This window comes from Sciurus carolinensis, chromosome 2 (genome assembly GCF_902686445.1).
Source record: "Sciurus carolinensis chromosome 2, mSciCar1.2, whole genome shotgun sequence".
Classification (NCBI taxonomy): Eukaryota; Metazoa; Chordata; class Mammalia; order Rodentia; family Sciuridae; genus Sciurus; species Sciurus carolinensis.
In genome coordinates this window covers 54,099,102-54,118,387 of record NC_062214.1, presented here as the reverse complement: position 1 = coordinate 54,118,387, position 19,286 = coordinate 54,099,102, and the positions used below count along the sequence as shown (strand labels likewise).

Sequence of the window (19,286 nt, the reverse complement as noted above, 5' to 3'; positions counted from 1 at the left end):
CAAACATTTCATCATAAGCTCTGCAAGGAATAAAATGCTACAATGCAGAATGAAAAGTACTATTTCAGAAATCCTTATTTGGTCAACCCACTGAATTTCATTAGGTGTGTAAGAAGTGATTTAGTTATTTCAGACCCAGACACAGGGAAATGAAACCCAAGTTCTAGTTCAGTGTAAGTCAGTGGCAAGTGTATGAAGTGTTAAAGGACTACAATCTTCTTAGTTACTATCTACCCAGATTAATAATTCAACAACAAACACTACATGCTTTTTAGCTTGTGCAAACTACCACATTTAGACATTGAAAAAAATCATTAAATATGAAACATGCTATAATGCTTTGAAGAAGTAGAAAGATAGAAAAATGAAGTAGCCAGTGTAGAGGATGAATATAGGAATGTAGAAGATAGGTTGTTTTTGTTTTTTGATTCTTTACAAAATGTTTATTAAGTCCATTGCATTCACAAGGAATTAACACTTTAAATGTTTCATTTCCACTAATGGCAGCATTATCTAAGTAAGTCAAAATAAGAACTTTTAACATAGATGTAATATTTTTCCCTGGTAGCACTTACCACAATTAACTAGTTACCTGTGTTTATCTGTAATGGCTACTCCAACAGACTAAAAACCACAGGAAGTCAGGGAGCTAGGTCTATGTTACTGCCAATTCAATGTCAAATCTAGAGCCAGGGTCACTGACGAAGCTCTATATTTGATAGGTTAACCAACGAGGTAGGATAGTGACAGCATAGGTTTAGACTGATAATAGCTTTGAATTTCAAGACCTATTCTCACCATAATGTGGCACCATACAACCCAATCTGTGATTTAGAGAAATAAAGGGTAACAGAGGTTTTGTAAAAGACTGAATAATGAGTTGACTAAAAGAATCTGGAGAGTAATAAAGATCTATACAAAAATAGACTATGAAGTCCTAAACTAATGAGTGAATCATAATAGAGAGCAAAAGATTTCCCAACCAAGAGAAACAATAAGAATAAATAAAGCAGAGCTGGGTGTAGTGGCACAAGCCTATAATCCCATGACTCAGGAGGCTGAGGCAGGAGGATCACAAGTTAGAGGCCAGTCTCAGTAACGTAGTGAGTCCCTGCCTCAAAATAAAAAACAAAAGGACTAGGGGCATAGCTCAGTGATAAAGTACCCTGGGTTCAATTCCTGATACCAAAATAAATAAATAAATAAAGCAAGAATAACCATATTTGTGAGTAAAGAAATACAGTTCATTACTTTCAAGAATATACAGAATACCTTCTAGAAAGTAACAGAAAAATAAAGCTGGGTTGGTATGATGGAATCAGATTATTATGAGCAGCTTAAAAGCCAGACAAATTTGACCTTGATAAGCAGGACATAAAGAAGACACCTAGCTTCGGAATTAAGGATAAAAACAGCTTTAGGAAGATCTGACTAGAGACAGGACATAGGATACATTGAATACTGAAAAGATTACAGCTGGAGAGGCAGGCTTGGGGGGTGGTTGTTGTATAGATAAAACAGTGGATGGATAAAAGAGGTATCTCACATAAATGAAGAAGGTTTTGGAAATGACTAGTTAGACCAAGATCTCACCAAGGTTCTGAGCCTGGATGACTGTGATAATGATGACATGGTATCACTTATCATAGAGAAGGGCACATTTACTTGGGGAAAAGGAAGGTTTAATTTTAGATATGAAGAATTATAGGTGATAGAAAGCTGTCCAAGGAGAAATGTTCAGCAACCAACTGAATGAAGGTACCATGTTTTTCTTACAGCAAAAAATCTTCAGAATAACTGAACTCACAAAAATGGGAGAAGTAGCCAGGCACAGTGGCACATTCCTAAAATCCCAGTCACTTGGGAGGTTGAGGCAAGATGATTGAAAGTTCAAGGCCAGCCTTAGCAACTTAGCAAGGCCCTAAGCAACTCAGCAAGACCCTGTCTTAAAATAAAAAGGACTAGGGATGCAGTTCAGTGGCAAAGCACCCCTGGCTTCAATCTCTAGTACCAAAGCAATAAATAAATAATTAAGAGGAAAAGTTTATTTTTTTAAAACAAGGGGAGAAGTAACTTAAAAAAGCATTGCATCTTGAAGAATGCCCATTGATAGAATTGTATAAAGTGGAAGATTTCAAGAAATTAAGACTAGTTGGGCAGATTAAAAACAATTTAAGGGTCTGGAGATATAGCTCAGTTGGAAGGCCCTGGGTTCAATCCCCAGCACCCCCCCCCAAAAAAAAAAAATTTAAAAACATTTCTGGGCTAGGTGTGGTGGCACACATTTATAATGCCAGCAGCTCGGGCAGCTGAGGCAGGAGAATCACAAGTTCAAAGCCAGCCTCAGCAAAAGCAAGGCACTAGGCAACTCAGTGAGACCCGGCAACTCAGTGAGACCCTATCTCTGAATAAAATACAAAATAGGGCTGGTGATGTGGCTCAGTTATCAAGTGCCCCTGAATTCAATCCCCAGTAACCCCCCACCCAAAAAAAGAAAACATTTCGGGGAGAAGGTAGCCAACAATACCAACCAAAAAGAATCAGAAAGGATAGGAGTCAATTTTCTATACTTATCATAAGGAGATTAGGAAAGGCATCCCAAAACCATTTACTATATATGCATAGTAAATCATATATCATACATTATTTTATGGGTGCCAATACATTTTAGGCTAAAGTGTTTTTAGTGCATGTTACTCAGAAGCCTTCTGGACCTACATCATGTAAGGTAGATATTCCAAGGCTACAGACATGATTACCATGCTGTCCTGAAAGTCTTTGGGGAACTCTACGTTTGTTACTACTGTTAGTAAACAAAAAACAAACCAAAAAAAGACAATTAAAATTACAGCAATAAAAAGGCATTGTGTAGTAATAACACTACTAGCAATAGCAAATATTAACAAAGCTCTTAGTACCATTCAGGAGGTTAAATTGTCACTGCCCACTGGAGATATACCATATAAAAAACAGGAACAGGAACAGGAAGTTACAGGTGCACATAAAGGCCAAGTAGCTGTAAACACTTGACACACTGCATTTCCTGACATTTGTAGAACCTAATTCTCAAACATACCAGTGGCAAGGAAGAGAACTTCAGCACTCTGCTCTGAAAAAAAGAGGATAAAAGCTAGTCTTCTGCAAAGACTCAGCTCTGGATTTAACTCATTTCAACAGATATGAGTGTAACAATGAGTTCAGCAGCATACTAAATATCAAATACTCATTTCCAAGTGTTAACCACTTTCTGATACTTCAAACATCACTTCTATTCTTATTCTTTCTTTAGTTACAAACATTTACTCCACACCTATGTATAATGAAAATAAAAACCACCCCTTAATTTCAACACACAGAAATGAGTTAGCCAGACACAAGCTCTTATAAATCTAAACGGGTTTCCCTCTCCCTACTTAATATGTGGAAGACAGTTCCTTTGTCTACATAAGCTGATATCTAATGGCACCCGTACTTGGCTTTAACACTAATAGTATTTCTAGTGAAGGAACAAATTATTTGCTGTCAATTTTTCTATTATAAGCAGGCTGGAAAATCCTTACAAATACATCTTTTTGTGTTTTTCTAATTATTTGAGGGGAAATCAATTCTTAAAACTAGACTTCCTAAGTCAAAGACAAGCTTAACAATGCCTCTAAGTGTGACAATAAAACATGGCCTTTATGGGTTATCTAATGGGTAGCAATTTCACTAGAAGCAGCACAAAAATAAACTCCTGAGAAAAAATGCAGAACATGCACACTGCTATAACAAAATCACAACCATCACCAAAAACAGATACAGGGAGTAATGTCATTATACTGCCTTGACAATTTGAAATATAAAATGACCCATGGATTTTGGTTAAGCTGGAAAATGACATCTCTGAAATATTTCTGTGTCTGTGTGTGTGTGTGCACGTATGTATATGTATACACGTTTTTTATTTTATTTTATTTTTTTGGGTACTGTATATTTAACCCAGTAGTGCTTTACCACTGAGCTACACTCCCAACCCTTTTTCTTTCTGATTTGAGACAGGGTCTCACTAAGTTGCTTAGGGCCTTGCTAAATTGCTGAGCTGGCCTTGAACTTGTGATCCTTTTTTTCTCAGGCTTCCAAGCCACTGGGATTACAGATGTGCACGACACCTGGCCTAATTTAACATTGTGACTAAATAAAAAAACACTATCTGTATTCTTTAAAATGGTGAAACTTAGAGTATATGAATTCTATTTAAGAAAAAAAAGTGTTTTTTTTTTTTTTTTTTTTTTTTTTTTGTGCTGGGGATCGAACCCAGGGCCTTGTGCTTACAAAGCAAGCACTCTACCAACTGAGCTATCTCCCCAGCCCCAGAAAAAAAGTTTTAATATAAGTCATACAACTAATGTAATAAAAGTAATCAACATAGGAAATTTCACTATAATAAGGTGAAACTAGTGTGAGAAATATAAAAGAAAAAGAACAAAACTATTTCCTAAATCAAAAAGAAAAACGAGAGTTTAGCATTAAAAAAAAATTAACCACCAGTAAGGTGGCACATTCCTATATTTCCCCAGCTACTCATGAGGCTGAGGCAGGAGGATTAAAAGTTCAAGGCCAGACTCAGCAACTTAGTAAGAGGGTATCTCAAAATAAAAAGGGCTGGATATGTAGGTTAGTGGCAGAGCACCCTTGGATTCAAAACACCCTGAGGATAATTTTGTAGGTAGAATGAGAACTATTTTGCTGCAACAGGCAGAACTGTGAATATCAGGCAAATTACCTTAGGCAATCCAATCTCATCCATGGCATTCAACCACTGAATCACATTATCAGTGTGTCTAAAGTGGAGACCAGTTGCCTAGAAGAAATAAAAGACCATTATTGGCAAATATTAAATAAAAACTCTTCTGGCAGAAGTTTCCTCCTGAGAGTTTATAAGCTCCCCTCAAATTTAAAGTCACTATATTCACATTCCAACACCAAGAAGTCAAAACTACACATCAGCCCCTCTTGCTTAGCAATCACCCAGAAAACCATCCTGTATACAGTGTGCTTGACAGAACACAGGTTCTGGAGTTTCATGATCCTGGATTCAATTCATGGCATGGCCATCGACCAGTGACATTGAACAGGTCATTTCACCCCTTCAGTCTGTGGTTCCCCTCTATAACACCTGCCTTATATGTTTATTGAGAAGATTATGAGATAAGGTACATAAAGCAATTAATGTGTTATCTGAAAAATAGAAGATACTAACAAAATGACAAGTATTGTAATACATCGATCAGAGTTTTCATACTACACATAGAAATACCCTCTTCTAAGCTTCTGTCTTTGTCTTTTTGAAGTTGTGGGGTTTGAACTCAGAGCTGTGAGTATGTTAGTCAAGTGCTTTAGCATAGAGCTACATACATCCCCAGCCCCTATGTCTGCTATGTTCAAGCAAGATTTACTTTCAAGAGGGGTATAAAGATAGGACGGTTTTAAAAAAAATCATTGCTGCAAAGTTTCTACTCTTCTTTATTATTGTTGGATTCTGTCTAAAGAACAGCTCCAGAGTTGTCTTCAGAATAACTGCTTACTTAAAACTCAACATGTTGTCTTTGCTTTTTGATTAAGAGAAGTTTCTATTTAAGATATTAATTTTGTTTTAGGATCTATACCTTCTCTGTTTTCACCTGAATTTCAACACAAAATATAAAAACCTCTTTTCACACCATCCGTAGTCTGAGCTCATTATGATGCTTGGCTGGATTCTGAGAGTCAACCACTCTTACGTTAACTCTTACCTATGCTGTCCTTCGCCAATTTTATATTCATGCTTTTTCAAATAAGAGCTGACAGGCAAAGTCTCTTTAGGAGTTCTGTAGACAACAAAATTTGGTCCTTGTCAACATTTCAGTTTAGTTAATAGTCTTTTTCAGGGCCCTGAGCCACAGAAATCAAACCCTTTTATCAATTTAAATTTTCTGAAATTGAGTCACTTTTGCATTTTACCTTGCATGTACCTGATATTACAGAGTGATGTTTTTGCCTGAAGTTGCTATGGCTTTTTATTTACCACTAAATCTCAGCACTTGGTTAAAATTAGATTTAAAGACTAATTCCCCACTGGGCACAGTAATACCAGCAGCAAGGGAGGCTGAGGCAGGAGGATTGCAAGTTCAAAGCCAGGCTCACTACCTAAACAAGGTCCTGTCTTAAAAAAAAAAAAAAAAAATTTTTTTTTTCTTAAAAAGGGTTAGAGATATGGCTCAGTGGTTAAGTGCCCCTGGGTTCAATCCCTGGTACCTAAATAAATAAATGAGAGTAATTCCCTTAATTACTTCCTCTAAGAAAAGAAAAATTTCATCTAGGATTAGGATTATGAAAATTTCTGGACACACAGCAATAACATAAGAATTCTATTGGGACAGGGTATATAGCTCAGTGGTACAGTGCTTGCCCAGCATGAGTGAAAACAATGGTTCAATTCCCAGCACCAAAAAGAGAATTTTAACAGAAACACAGAGACAACATTCTTTTACTACTATATATTTTCTTTGCACTATTTTCTCCATTCTGCCAGGTATTTTAAAGGCCATACTCTATTGGAGCAAACTCATTTTACATATATTCCTCAATAGCTCTCATACAGAATAAAGTTCGCTAGCCTTCTTTCTCAACTTTACAGAACAATCTAAACACCAGCAAAGAAGAATTTACCTTGTATCTGGTCTGCTCTCTATCGTAGATTTTTTTCAGGGACACAACTTTCGGAGAGAAGAAGTTTCCTAATTTGGCAAGGTAGACCCCATTCCGAAGCCCTTCCTCCAGTTCTGTGGTAGGTGGCAGATCCTCCCCTAGGCATGCTTCCATCCACCTGCACAAAAAGCAGGAGAGCACATGAAAAAAGAGAGGACAAGTCAGAAGTCTTTAAGAAAGCTAAGTTTAACTTCCATTTTCCCTGAAGTTTAAATTCAGTATAGCAACACTCTCTGGTTTTGCTGTTTGTTTGTTTGTTTGTTTGTTTGCAGTGCTAGAGACTGAACCCAGGGCCTCACACAATCCTTGCTAGGCAAGGGATCTGCCACTCAGTTACACACTCAGTCCTAGCAACACTCTTTTTTTTTAGTAAATATTTTTTTTAGCTGTCAATGGACCTTTATTTTTATTTATTTATATGTGGAGTTGAGAATGGAACCTAGTGCCTCACATATGCTAGGCAAGCACTCTACCACTGAGCTACAACCCCAGACCCTAGCAATACTTTTTTAATATCCATTTCCACAAAGAGCCATGTTCTGAACCACTCAGATCTGAGGCAGAGCCAGGTACAGTAGATAGCAACTCTGGTGGCTGAGAGAGGAGGATCACAAGTTCCAGGTTAGCCTCAGCAGTTTAGCAAGACCCTTTCTCAAATTAAAAGAAAAAAAAGGGCGGGGGCGGCTGAGGATTCAGCTCAGTGGTAAAGTGACCCTGGGTTTAATCCCCAGTACCAAAAGAAAAAGAAAAAATCTGTGAGGCAGAGAATTTAGGAAATGCTTGATCACCAAGGCCATCTTCTCTGTTTTCAACCCTGCCACACCAATAGAGCCAACTGACTCCCCACATCCTGACTGTCTCATGAATAGCAGACTCTTTCCTGAACCCTTAAGTTACTCTTTAAGGAAGTCCTTAAAAAAAAAAAAAAAAAAAAAAAAAAAAAAATGACTGAAATCACCCAAACTATTCAAATTCTTCTACCAGTTGCTTACATTCTTTTCTGGTTTCAGAATTCAGTGAACTTCTCAGTTCAGGTTTTAAGGTGGTTTAAGGATTATCAAAACAGACAATTAGCTAAAATACTGAAAAAAATTCCTACATAAGCAATAAATAATTCTTGAAGGTGATTTTAAAGGCAGAAAAAAAGGTTCTAAAGAGGAAAGGAAATGAAAACTTTATCTTTTCCCCTTGGATATTAAGAAAAGCCTAAGATAAAACAAAAGAAGGGCTGGGGATATAGCTCAGTTGGTAAAGTGCTTGCCTTGCATGCACAAGGCCCTGGGTTCAGTCCCCAGCACCACAAAACAAAAACAAAGGAAGTTAGGTGCACCTATCTATTTTCTACCAAAAGAAATATAGGTAACTAAAATTCCTTTACAGCAATGTTTTCTAATCACTTTTTGGGCCACATTATCCCCTGAATGTCTAAGGAAAGCTATGGACTGTTCTGCAGAAAAATATTTATATACTTAAATTTTACAAATAATCTCAGAGACTTCATTGACTTTATGAAACCCAGATTAAGAACCCCTAATTTAAAAAACCATTCCATTCAAATTTTACAAGGTTGATATTATCCTCACATTCATCACCATACTAGGAAAAATGTTTCCAAAACACTACGTTTTGACTTTGGTCTCTTGGATCAATATAATAAAACTTTGAAAGCCAAATGAAAAAAATCAAGGGGCCTAGGATATAGCTCAATGGTAGAATGCTTGCTTAGCATGTGGCAAGCCCTGGGTTCAATCTCCAGCAAAAAAACAAAAACAAAAACAACCAAAAAAAAAAAAAAAAAGATTTATTGCCACATAGAAACAAAACATTTGTGTTTACTGATACAAGGATTTGTTTTTGTTTTTGTTTTTGCAGTGGGGACTAGTAGGCAAGCACTCTCTACCACTGACGCACATATATCCCCAGCTCTGGAAGTTTAAATTATAAGCAAATAAAACTGAAAGAAGGGCTGGGGAGATAGCTCAGCTGGTAGAGCGCTTGCACAAGCGTAAGGCCCTGAGTTCGATCCCCAGTACCAAAAAACAAAAAAAAACTGAAAGAAACATTTGAACATGCCATATACACTCCTCCACAAAAATTTGTAAAACACCAATGAACCAATAGAAATACTAGTCGAATAACTTGTAAATGCATTTATTATTGCATTTATATGTTTTATATATTCTTCATATTAATAAAATCATAGGACTACAGAATATAAATTCATCATACTTTTATAAGTTGTTACATTAAATTCAGAGTTCAGTTTCTTTTATTAATTCCACCTTTTCAAATTGAGAAAACTGTTCAAAATCTTCAAAAAAAAAGCAACAATTTCCTTACTTCTCTCAAATTTTATAGAACAGTTACTCAATTTTATTTTCATATCTATTTTACCCTTAAAGCAGCTAGCATACTTCCTGAAACATGGCAGGTAAGTTTTGTTTTTGTTTTTGTTTTTTTTTTTTGGTACCAGTGATTTAACCCAGGGGCACCAACATTGAGCCACATCCCCAGCCCTTTCTATTTATTTTGACACAGGATCTCACTAAGTTGCTTAAGGCCTTGCTAAATTGTTGAGGATGGCTTTGAACTTGTGATCCTTCTGCCTCAGCCTCCTGGTAGCTAGGATTACAAATGTGCACACTGTACCCCCGACCCCATCCCTGGCTCAGTCATTTTAATTTTGGGATAAAGTCTCACTAAGTTGCTGAAGCTGGCTACATTGTAGGTGCTTTAAAGAAGGCCAGATAGATATGTGAATGAAACAGAATTTTCTAGTTGTTTCCTATACCCAAATGTCAGAAAGGGCGGGGGGGACAAATTTTCCAGAGGAGCTGCCAGAGTAAATTATATACCAATTTGCAACAGCTACAAAATCTGAACTATATCCCTCTGCAAGAGCCTAAAGACCAGAAGGGCAACGTTAAATCAATGGCAGCTGTTGGTATGAAAAACAGCTGTAATCCAAGAACACGTATTGTATAATTTTATTTCCAATATTTTATTGCTAAAAAGGATATGGATAAAATCATTCTGGTAAACAACTGCTGGCAACCCCAAGTCTCAAGGGATAATTGAATTCAGGTTTCCATTAACCTGAATGACAATCTAAGCCAAAAACAGCCCTCTAGCATATAAAAGGACAAAGAAAAAATTACTTATTTTCTTCTTAAAATGAGGAGACTATGTAGGGAAGACTATGGATAAAAACACAATAGTTATTTTTGTCTTGAATCAGAGCCAGTTACTAGAGTTACCAGTGAGACCCTCAGCAACTTAAGAGACACACCATCTCAAAATAAAAGAACAAAAAGGTGGGGATGTAGGAGATAGTTAGGTTCTTCTCTTCTGTGAAATTACCAGATTAATATTTTTAAAAGGGACTTTACTGATATCTCCAACAATCTTTTATCTTTACCTTCCCTAATCTGACTGCTATAAAATAGTTCAGATTAATGGTTTGATTTGTAAGTTTTTCTACAGAGAGAATTCTTTGCATGTCACATAAAAATAAGATCAGAACTATGATCTGATGGAAGTAGATAAGCAGAGGAAGAAAGCTAGAATAAATAGGCAAAATACAGACGCTGGCCTCTATAAGTCACCATAAGTGTGGTTCACCCTCCAGTATCAGTGCTTCACTATGGAGTACCACCTGGCTTGTTTAGAAGAATAAAACAAGTTAAATCAGGATGGAATGCTTAGAAAAAGTAGGGTGCCATATTCTATAACTTTAATATTACCTGAATCACACAATCACAAAGTACAAGAGCCAGGAACCAAATGCATTTCTAGGGTAAATCCCTTTGGTTTTATTTCTTCATTTTTGTTTTTAAATATAATACATACCCATTAAAGAAAATTATTTAACATTTCTCAAAATTGTATGAATATTTCCCATGTTATTATCTAGTTTCTGAAGACTTTTAAATTACATAAAAATTCCACTAGAGCTGGGGTTGTGACTCAGTGGTAGAGCGCTCGCCTCACATGTGTGAGGCACTGGGTTCAATTCTCAGCACCACATATTAATAAATGAATAAAATAAAGGCCCATCAACAATTAAAAATATTTTTTTAAAAATTCCACCAAGTGCTTAATCATTCACCTTATTGGCCATTTACGTCATTCATAAATGTTTTGAACCATTAAATAATTAATATTGCAGGGGATATCTTTGTGTACAAAGGTATCTTTGTGTATATTTAGAATTAATTCCTTGGGAGAGGGAGGGCAGTGTAAACTCAGTGGTAGAGCACATACTTAGCATGTGTGAGGCCCTCCAGTATTAAAAATTACATATAAATATAAATTATTAAGATTTTAAAATTTTTTTCTGCTCAAAAGCCTACTCCAAGGCTGTACCTCATTTGCACAATCTCTTTTATGAATAAGAACGAGGTTTACTTAAGGCTAGCTGCTACTTAAATGGCAAAGGTGGAATAAGAAGACAGATTCCTCACCAGCCAGCGTTGTGGCATGCACCTGTAATCCCAGTGGCTCCCAGTGACTCTGGAGGCTAAGGCAGGAGGATCAAGAGTTCAAGACAGCCTCAGCAACAGCAAGGTGCTAAGCATCTCAGTGAGACCCTATCTCTAAATAAGATACAAAACAGGGCTGGGGATGTGGCTCAGTGGTCGGAGTGCCCCTGAGTTCAATCCCCAGTACCCCCCACCAAAAAGAGAAGAAGACAGATTCCTTGTTTAGAAACCTTCTCACCATACCAGTGTCGCTCTTACCAAATTATCCAAAGTCCTTAACAGGCTGAGTTCCACAGGGTTGATTAAATGGAACAAAGTTTCAGATAACCTATGCAGAAAAAGGCTGGTATTGCTCCACATTCAGTTCACTTAACCACTGTAGCTTAACTATGAACCCACTAAAACCTTCTTATAAATCTAAAGCATTTAAATTAAGTTTTATAAATACATTTAAAAACGAATCTCTGCACAAAGAAAAAAAATCATTGGCCAGCCCAGTTTTTTTTTTTTTAACCAATTCTCTCATTTAACTGTCCCAGCAATACTCACAGAATCTCAAGATTAGAAGGCCCATTATAGATCTTCTAGCCTACCTCAACTCCTCCACTCTCATCCTGTCTCCCCTCCCTCCTCACTTTGATACCTGAAATGTTCCCAAAACATCTCAGCCCAGTCATAAATCGGGCTAAGTCTAAACTTGCCACTAACAGGAATTCAAACATTCAATGTAATTTATTTCATTTCTGAATTCTAGTAGCCAGAAAATTTCTGTTATCTAGTACGGTTCTCCATTGTCACCCTAAGCTCCCTTCTGGAGTAAGAAAACAAGGAACAAAGATATAACGTGACTAGCATTGGCCATAAACTAATAAAGATCTAGATTTATATTCTGTCTCTGGCACCTATCAAGACAGCAAGCCATCTAACACATTTCTTCATTTGTTAAAAGAGGATAACAACACCTTTCAAATAGGTTTGTTGATGAGAATAACATTGCAAGTGAAGCAAAAGATAGCACAGTGCTTGGTTGGCTACTGAAACAATATCTGTCCCTTTCCTCCTCCTATAAGAGACACATGCAGATATTTTTGTTATGTACAATAATTTCAGTTCCTTCAAGTACTCTTCATAAATAATAATAGCATTTCCCAACACAATGTTTAGGAGGATTAAAGAGAACACATATAATGTACTTAGAAAAATACCAGATGCTCAAATGTTTACCTGGCACTACCAGGACTATAGGACATGACTCCCTGAACCTCACATCTTTCTCACTCATCTCTGAACATTCTCTGACTGAGCCCATGTTCCGAGTATGGTCCTACTAGCCAAAATGGAAGGGGGCTATCACCTTCTTCATTCTAAGGACTCCAGAATCACAAACAAAGCCTCAGATTAAATTATTTTATTATGCTTTTCCACTCAACAGAACCTCTTATTTTTTCCAAATACAGAGCTGCTACAATTCTATATTAAAACCTCATTTGGGGCTGGGGAGATAGCTCAGTTGGTAAAGTGCTTGCCTTACAAGCACAGGCCCTGGGTTCGATCCCCAGCACCGCAAAAAAACCCTCATTTGTAGTCAGGTTCTGTGCTAGACACCTGTAATCCCAGCTACCAGGAGGCTAAGGCAGGAGGATCACAAGTTTGAAGGCAGCCTCAGCAATTTAGCGAGGAATTAAGCAACTTAGTGAGACGCTGTCTTAAAATCAAAAACATAAAAAGGGGGTTGGGGATAGAGCTCAGTTGGTAGAGTCCTTGCCTTGCAAGCACAAGGCCCTGGGTTCAATCCCCTACATTGCAAAAAAAAACCCCAAACACACACACACATATAAAAAGGGCTGGGGAAGTAGCTCAGTGGTAAAGTACCTCTGAGTTCAATCTTCAATACCTGCCCACCTCCAAAAAAAAAAGTTGTCAGAATATCATACAAAGTGCTGACTTCAGAACACTTACATGTGATCACGACTCTCAGTCACTGCCAGAAATAGAGCATGGTGCAAAACTCATACTTCTGAAGAAAGTGGAGAGTAGGGTTCTTAGTTCTTCTCAGGAAGGAGATAAACACTCAACATTTTCTCCTCCTCGAGTTTAACCCCAAAAGTGTTTGAGCAAATCTAACTCAAATGCAAATTATTTTTTAAAGTGATATAAGATCTGAAACAACTACTGAACAAGAAAAGAGTAATATCTGAACAGTTCCTTTCCAACATAAATAAAACTTCAAAAAAATATTTTTTAGCTGGCACAGTGGCACATATCTCCTAGCTATAAGGGCAGTAGTTGAGGTAGGAGGATCAAAAGTTTGAAGTCAGCCTGGTATGCTTAGGGGGACTCTGTTCTCCAAATAAAATAAAAAGGGCCAAGTACATAGTTCAGTGGTAAAGCACTTACCTAGTATAAGATCCTGAATTTGATCCCCAGAACAAATAATATATACAAAATCTAATGCCATGTAGAAGATATGATGCTAAATATACACATTATCTCATCTGATCTTTGCAACAACATTATAAGTATCATTCTTATTTTACAGATAAGAAAACTGGGCTTCAAAAAGTAAAATAACCTGTCCAAGATTACTCAACTAGTAAGCTTAACCTTGAACCTAAGTTGGTTTGATATAAAAGCCCATACTCTCAATTGCTACAATACGCCACCTGCTTTAAAAATAATAAAAGTTACTAACTATATAGAACACTCAATAACAAAAGCTCAGGCTCTAAAGCAGGGTTCCTGAGGTATCCCACAACACAGTACAAGACAGCATTGACAACCCTCACTCTAACAAGCACTGAGAGAGAGAGGCCTATTAATAGGTCAAGTTGACAGAATTAATAGGAAAAATGAGTGCCTAAGCAAAAGTTTATCTTTAATATAATTACATAAGAACTCTTATTATCCCTTTATATTTGGTCTATTTTTATAAAGTTTTGTTTATAAATACTTTAAATCAATTTTCCAAAAATATTATCCAGTGACAGTTACATATTCATTCAGGAAACATTTCTGATTCCTCTGTGCAATACTTATCAGTGAAGTAATGTGTTAAATAGCAGTCCCTATCTTTAAGGAACATACTCACTGGGAACAGATATTCTTAAACAACTAGCTATGATAGGAGGTGATATTTGAACTTGACTTCGCAAGATAAACTGCATTTAGACAGATTTAAAAATGGGGAAAGGAGACATCTAAGACAATAACAGCATAAACAAAGTGCAAAAAATTATGAAAGAAAACAGCATACTCTGGGAATGACAAATCACAACAGTAGGGGACTAGGTAAAGATTTATCTGAACTATCAGTATTTTATCCTGCAGGCAGTAGGATCCACCAGAAGTTTCTAGCAGATTAGTGGCCTGGTCAGATCTGAGAATTAGAAGTTTAACTAGGATAGGAACATGGAAGACAGATTCAAGGGAGAAATATTATGCAATATTTCAGAAACTAAAATAAAAAAATAATAAGGTCTTTGAGGCAACTACAGGGACAGCAAAAAAGATAAGGAACAATTACAAAGGTAGAATTCACTCCAACTGACAATCTATCAGGTGGAGAAGAGGGAAGGAAATGAGGAAAATGGTTTCATAAATAAATGGAAAGGTATGGGGGTTTAGCTAGCTATCGATCTCACATTCTGCAATTAACATGAGCACTAAGTGGATTCAAGATTTAAATATGCAGAAGTGTGTATTTGTATATGTGAATACTTGTGGGAAAGAAATTTATTAAACAAGACTACAGAGGCGGAAATCAGAAAGAAAAAGATAAACGCCGGGCATGGTAGCACACACCTATAATCCCAACAGCTTGGGAGGATCACGAGTTCAAAGCCAATCTCAGCAAAAGCAAGGCGCTAAACAACTCAGTGAGACCCTATCTCTAAATAAAATACAAAATAGGGCTGGGGATGTACCTCAGTGGTTGAGTGTCCCTGAGTTCAATTCCTGGTTACCTTCCTCCCAAAAAATAAATAAAATAAATTGACTATATACAAAGTATTTACATTTCTGTAAGGCAAGTTTTATTGTTGTTGTTCTTGTTTTTTTGGGGGGTGGAGGAGTGGTACTGGGGATTGAATCCAGGGGCACTTAACCACTGAGCCACATCTCCAGTCCTTTTTTATAGTTTATTTAGAGACAGGGTCTTGCTGAGTTGATTAGGGGCTCACTAAATTGCTGAGGTGGACTTTGCCTTCCCAGCAACTGGGATTACAGGCATGCACCACTGCATCCAACTAAAGCAAATTTTAAAAAACTAAAACTTCTAAAGAAACTGAACTAGGGATGCAGCGCAGTGGTAGAGCCCTTGCCTAGCAAAAAAACAAATAATTAATTAAATAAATAAAAGGCAAGGAAAAGAAACTGAAGGGAAAAAAATGTAACATACAACAAAGAGCTAACAAACTCCCATAACCTTTATACCTTAGTACATTTTTAAACACTTGAAATAAATAAAGATGAGCTGGGGATATGGCTCAGTGGTAGAGCACTTGCCTAGTTGGCATAAGGCCCTGAGTCCAATTCCCAGCTCCGAAAAATAAATAAATAAATAAATAATATAAAATAAACCCTATCATAAACAAAATGACAAATATTTCCCTTAAAAAATGGTCTAGAAACAGACAACTCATAAAAGAAGAAAAAAATGGACAATAATCACATGAAAATGTCTCAGTCTTACTACTAATCAGACATGCAAATTAAAGTAACAACACTACTATCTTCAGCTATCAGATTACCAAAAGCTTTCAAAAGAATAATATATTATCCACTGTGTGGGGAAACACATTCTTACAGTTCTGGGAAAAAAAAATCTGGCACCACATACCATCTATAGCAAAATTACAAAAATTTCTATATAAGGAAAAAGAAAATGTTTTATTTTTAAAGACTGACTTGGTAACTTGGAGCATGGACGACTAAATAAGATGATGCCATTAAACAAGACTGGGGACACCCACAGAAGAAGAGGGTGACAAATTCATGTCTGAAACACTTTCAGCTTGAAATGCCAAAGGGACATCCAGGTAGTAACATCCTGCAGGCAGTTGGAAATTTAAGTGTGAAACTCAAGAGGGAAACCTGAGTTGGAAAAGTGGCACCATTTTCAAATCTGGAAGGAGATGAGATCCTCAGGGAAACAAAGTTGTAGAGAAAAACACCAGAGATGAAAGACTGTGCCTCAAAGAACACCAACATTTAACAGATGAGAGTCACTGTGGTAAAATGAGAATCAAAGGAGAATCACATAATGGCAATCAAGGAAGGAAAACATTTCAAGAATCTGAAAGATGTCATCACGTCATTACCTTTGAATGCTGCAGAAAGACAGGTAACAGACAAGAATGTGGCAAATAAAATGGCCTTAGTTTCAAGGAAGGGACACACACACATTGGTCCTTTGAATCAGGACTTGCTCTAAATAAAATTGAAGAAATATGAAAAAATACATAAAAGAAAAAAAAGATGTAACCTCTGTAAGGGGAGTTTCAGTGGAGTGGTGAGAGAGGAATCAGAGTACAATAACTAGACAAATGACCATAAGTAGAAAAATAACTAGATGTGGGGAAGGAGAGACAGTAAGTATAGTCTTCTTTTTCAAGTTTAAGAAGGGTATAAGAGTTTTCCAGTATCTGAGGTAGCCCTGCCACCACAATGAAAAGTTGCATAGACACCTTAGTGGTGCTGGGCATGGTGGCACATGTCTGTAATTCCAACTACTCGGGAGGCAATGGCAGGAGAATCACAAGTTTGAGGCCAGCCTCAGCAATTTAGTGAAACCCTAAGTAACTAAGAGAGACCCTGTCTCAAAAATATAAAAATAATAATAAATAAAAAAGATTGGGGATAAAGCTCAGTGGTAATTCACCTTGACTCAATCCCCAGTAACACAAACAAAAACAAACAAAAAAACAAAAACCTCCTGGGAAGCAGGGTTTGGTGTACTCCTATAACTATAGCTACTCTGGAGGCTGAGGCAGGAGGATTGCAAGTTTGAGATCAGCCTGGGAACTTAGTGAGATCTTGTCTCAAAATAAAACCAAAAGGGCTTCTATGTAGCTCAGAGGTAGAGAACTTGCCTAGCATGTACAAGACGATGGGTTCAAATCCCAGTACTGGAGTGGGGGTGGGGCACACACCCTTACTGGGAAGACTAATAAGAGAGCTCAAGACTGAACTTTCAAATACTACAGAAAATTTAAAGGCCAAGACCCAGGATATGGAAGGAATTCCTCCTCATCAGCAAAGGCTGATCTTTGCTGGCAGGGAACTAGAAGACAGATGCACTTTGTCCCACTACAATATTCAAAAGGAGTCCATCCTTTACCTGATGTTGAGACCCTGTGATAGTACTGAAAAAAGGAAGAAGTCTTATACCACTCCCAAGAATGAGCATATGAGAAAAAAGGTTAAGCTGGCTATCCTAAAACACTACAAGGTGGATGATAATTGCAAAATTAATCACCTTTTGCCAGGAGCACCCCTTAGATGAATGTGGCTGGAGTTTATGGTCAGTCACTTTGACATACATTATTGTGGAAAAAGTCTGACTTAATTGCTTCACAGACCAAAAGACAAGTAATTGTGTAGGAGTTAATAAAAGATACCACCTAAAAAAAATGAAAAAGGGAAGAAGAGAAATTAGGGGAATGGAGAATGGGTTAGTTTGAAATGGTGGCATATCCAGGGAAGGTATTTTGGTCTTGTTCTTGTTTTTAATGGTTGTAGAAGAAGCACATATTTGCACAGCCTGTAAGAAAAGAACAAGTAAAGGAGGAACCTAAAATACAAGAATAAAAAACAAAAGAAGGCAAGGTTCTGATCAGGAGAGGTGGTTTCTACAGAAAGAAACATACCCCAACTTCTTCCCTGAGAAAACAGGGAAGGAAATAGAAATAAGCAAGAATGATGTGTTATCTAACTGACCCCTCTGACCTTCCATTTCCTATCTATAATTCAGTATTAGGGAAACACCTAACTTCATAAAGTTGTGAGGATTAAATGAGATATGCCAAGCACTAGAAGGTTCTAAACAATGGTAACCATATATTTGTGCATGCATACATGAGAACGTGTGCAAAACAGCTAGGTCCCCAGAAATAAATCTACCTTTAGAGTCTGACACACAGTAATTTATGTAATACCTGTCTACCCTGTCCTGCTGATAACATTTCTCAAAGGGAGTAAAAACGGCCCTACCCACTCTGCCTCAGCAAAACAAAGAAATAACTATACTGAGAACTCTACTGTGGTAAGCTTTAAAACAAGCCCAGGCCAAAGGCATATGTAGAAAAGAATCAGGGTGGGAATCTGAATTAGGGGTCTGTGAAGAGGAAACCAGTTGAACGAGTTTGGCAGAGCACATGACTTCAGCGGTTTCCCAGCTCTGCAATACAGAAGGGGAACATACCAATGCCGGAACTGACTACTTCAAGCCACTGAGATTCAGTTCCTCCAGGAACAACTCCTCTGCTACCACACCCCGCAACGCATTCCCCAGGGTTACTCTATGCTAAAAACCTCCCAAATTTGACTGTCCTCTCCCACAATTGGGATTCTACTAAACCACTGACACATCTGAGCACCACCAAAGCATTGGAAAGAGCCTAGTGATTTCAATATAGTGTGCAAAGTGCGAGTCTTGAGAGGAAGAAAGGCAGAGTACTCATTCTTCATCACATGAGTCTTCATCATACTAGAGAGAATGGTATTTAGGCCTGAAGGGACTTTATGGTGGTGACAGGGGAGAACATGTCGGGCCAAGAAAGAATGTACAGACCCTTTGGGGATTTGAAATAGGAAGGACAGCATAAGCTTTGAGTTTTTGAGTCATTCTTAGCCATATGGATTAGGAGAAGGGGCCAGTGAGGGAAGAAGAGGCACTAAAGAAACTACTGCAATAATTCAGGCAAGAGAAGATAAAAGCTTCTATTTCAAGCCATGCCAGCAAAATGAAAACTCTTGATAGCATCAGTTTTAAAAGAAATTTCTAAGTATAAATTAAACTGATTTGAAAAGCTATAGGGGACTGGGGTTGTAGCTCAGTGGTAGAGCGTTTGCCTAGCACAA

General features: G+C 37.3%; 1 protein-coding gene across 2 annotated transcripts in view; it reads right to left on the bottom strand.

Annotated features, from left to right (window-relative positions):
• Iqgap1 (IQ motif containing GTPase activating protein 1) overlaps window positions 1–19,286 on the bottom strand; it is a 106,166-nt gene that overhangs the window by 65,660 nt on the left and 21,220 nt on the right. The window contains exons 3-5 of one of the 2 annotated variants that reach the window (XM_047539549.1): window positions 6,688–6,844; window positions 4,763–4,840; window positions 3,077–3,109 (exon numbers count right to left, since the gene is read on the bottom strand). In XM_047539549.1, the coding sequence (XP_047395505.1) occupies window positions 3,077–3,109; window positions 4,763–4,840; window positions 6,688–6,844 (268 nt within the window). The remainder of the gene's footprint in view (window positions 1–3,076; window positions 3,110–4,762; window positions 4,841–6,687; window positions 6,845–19,286) is intronic. The other variant, XM_047539550.1, reaches the window with a different exon arrangement.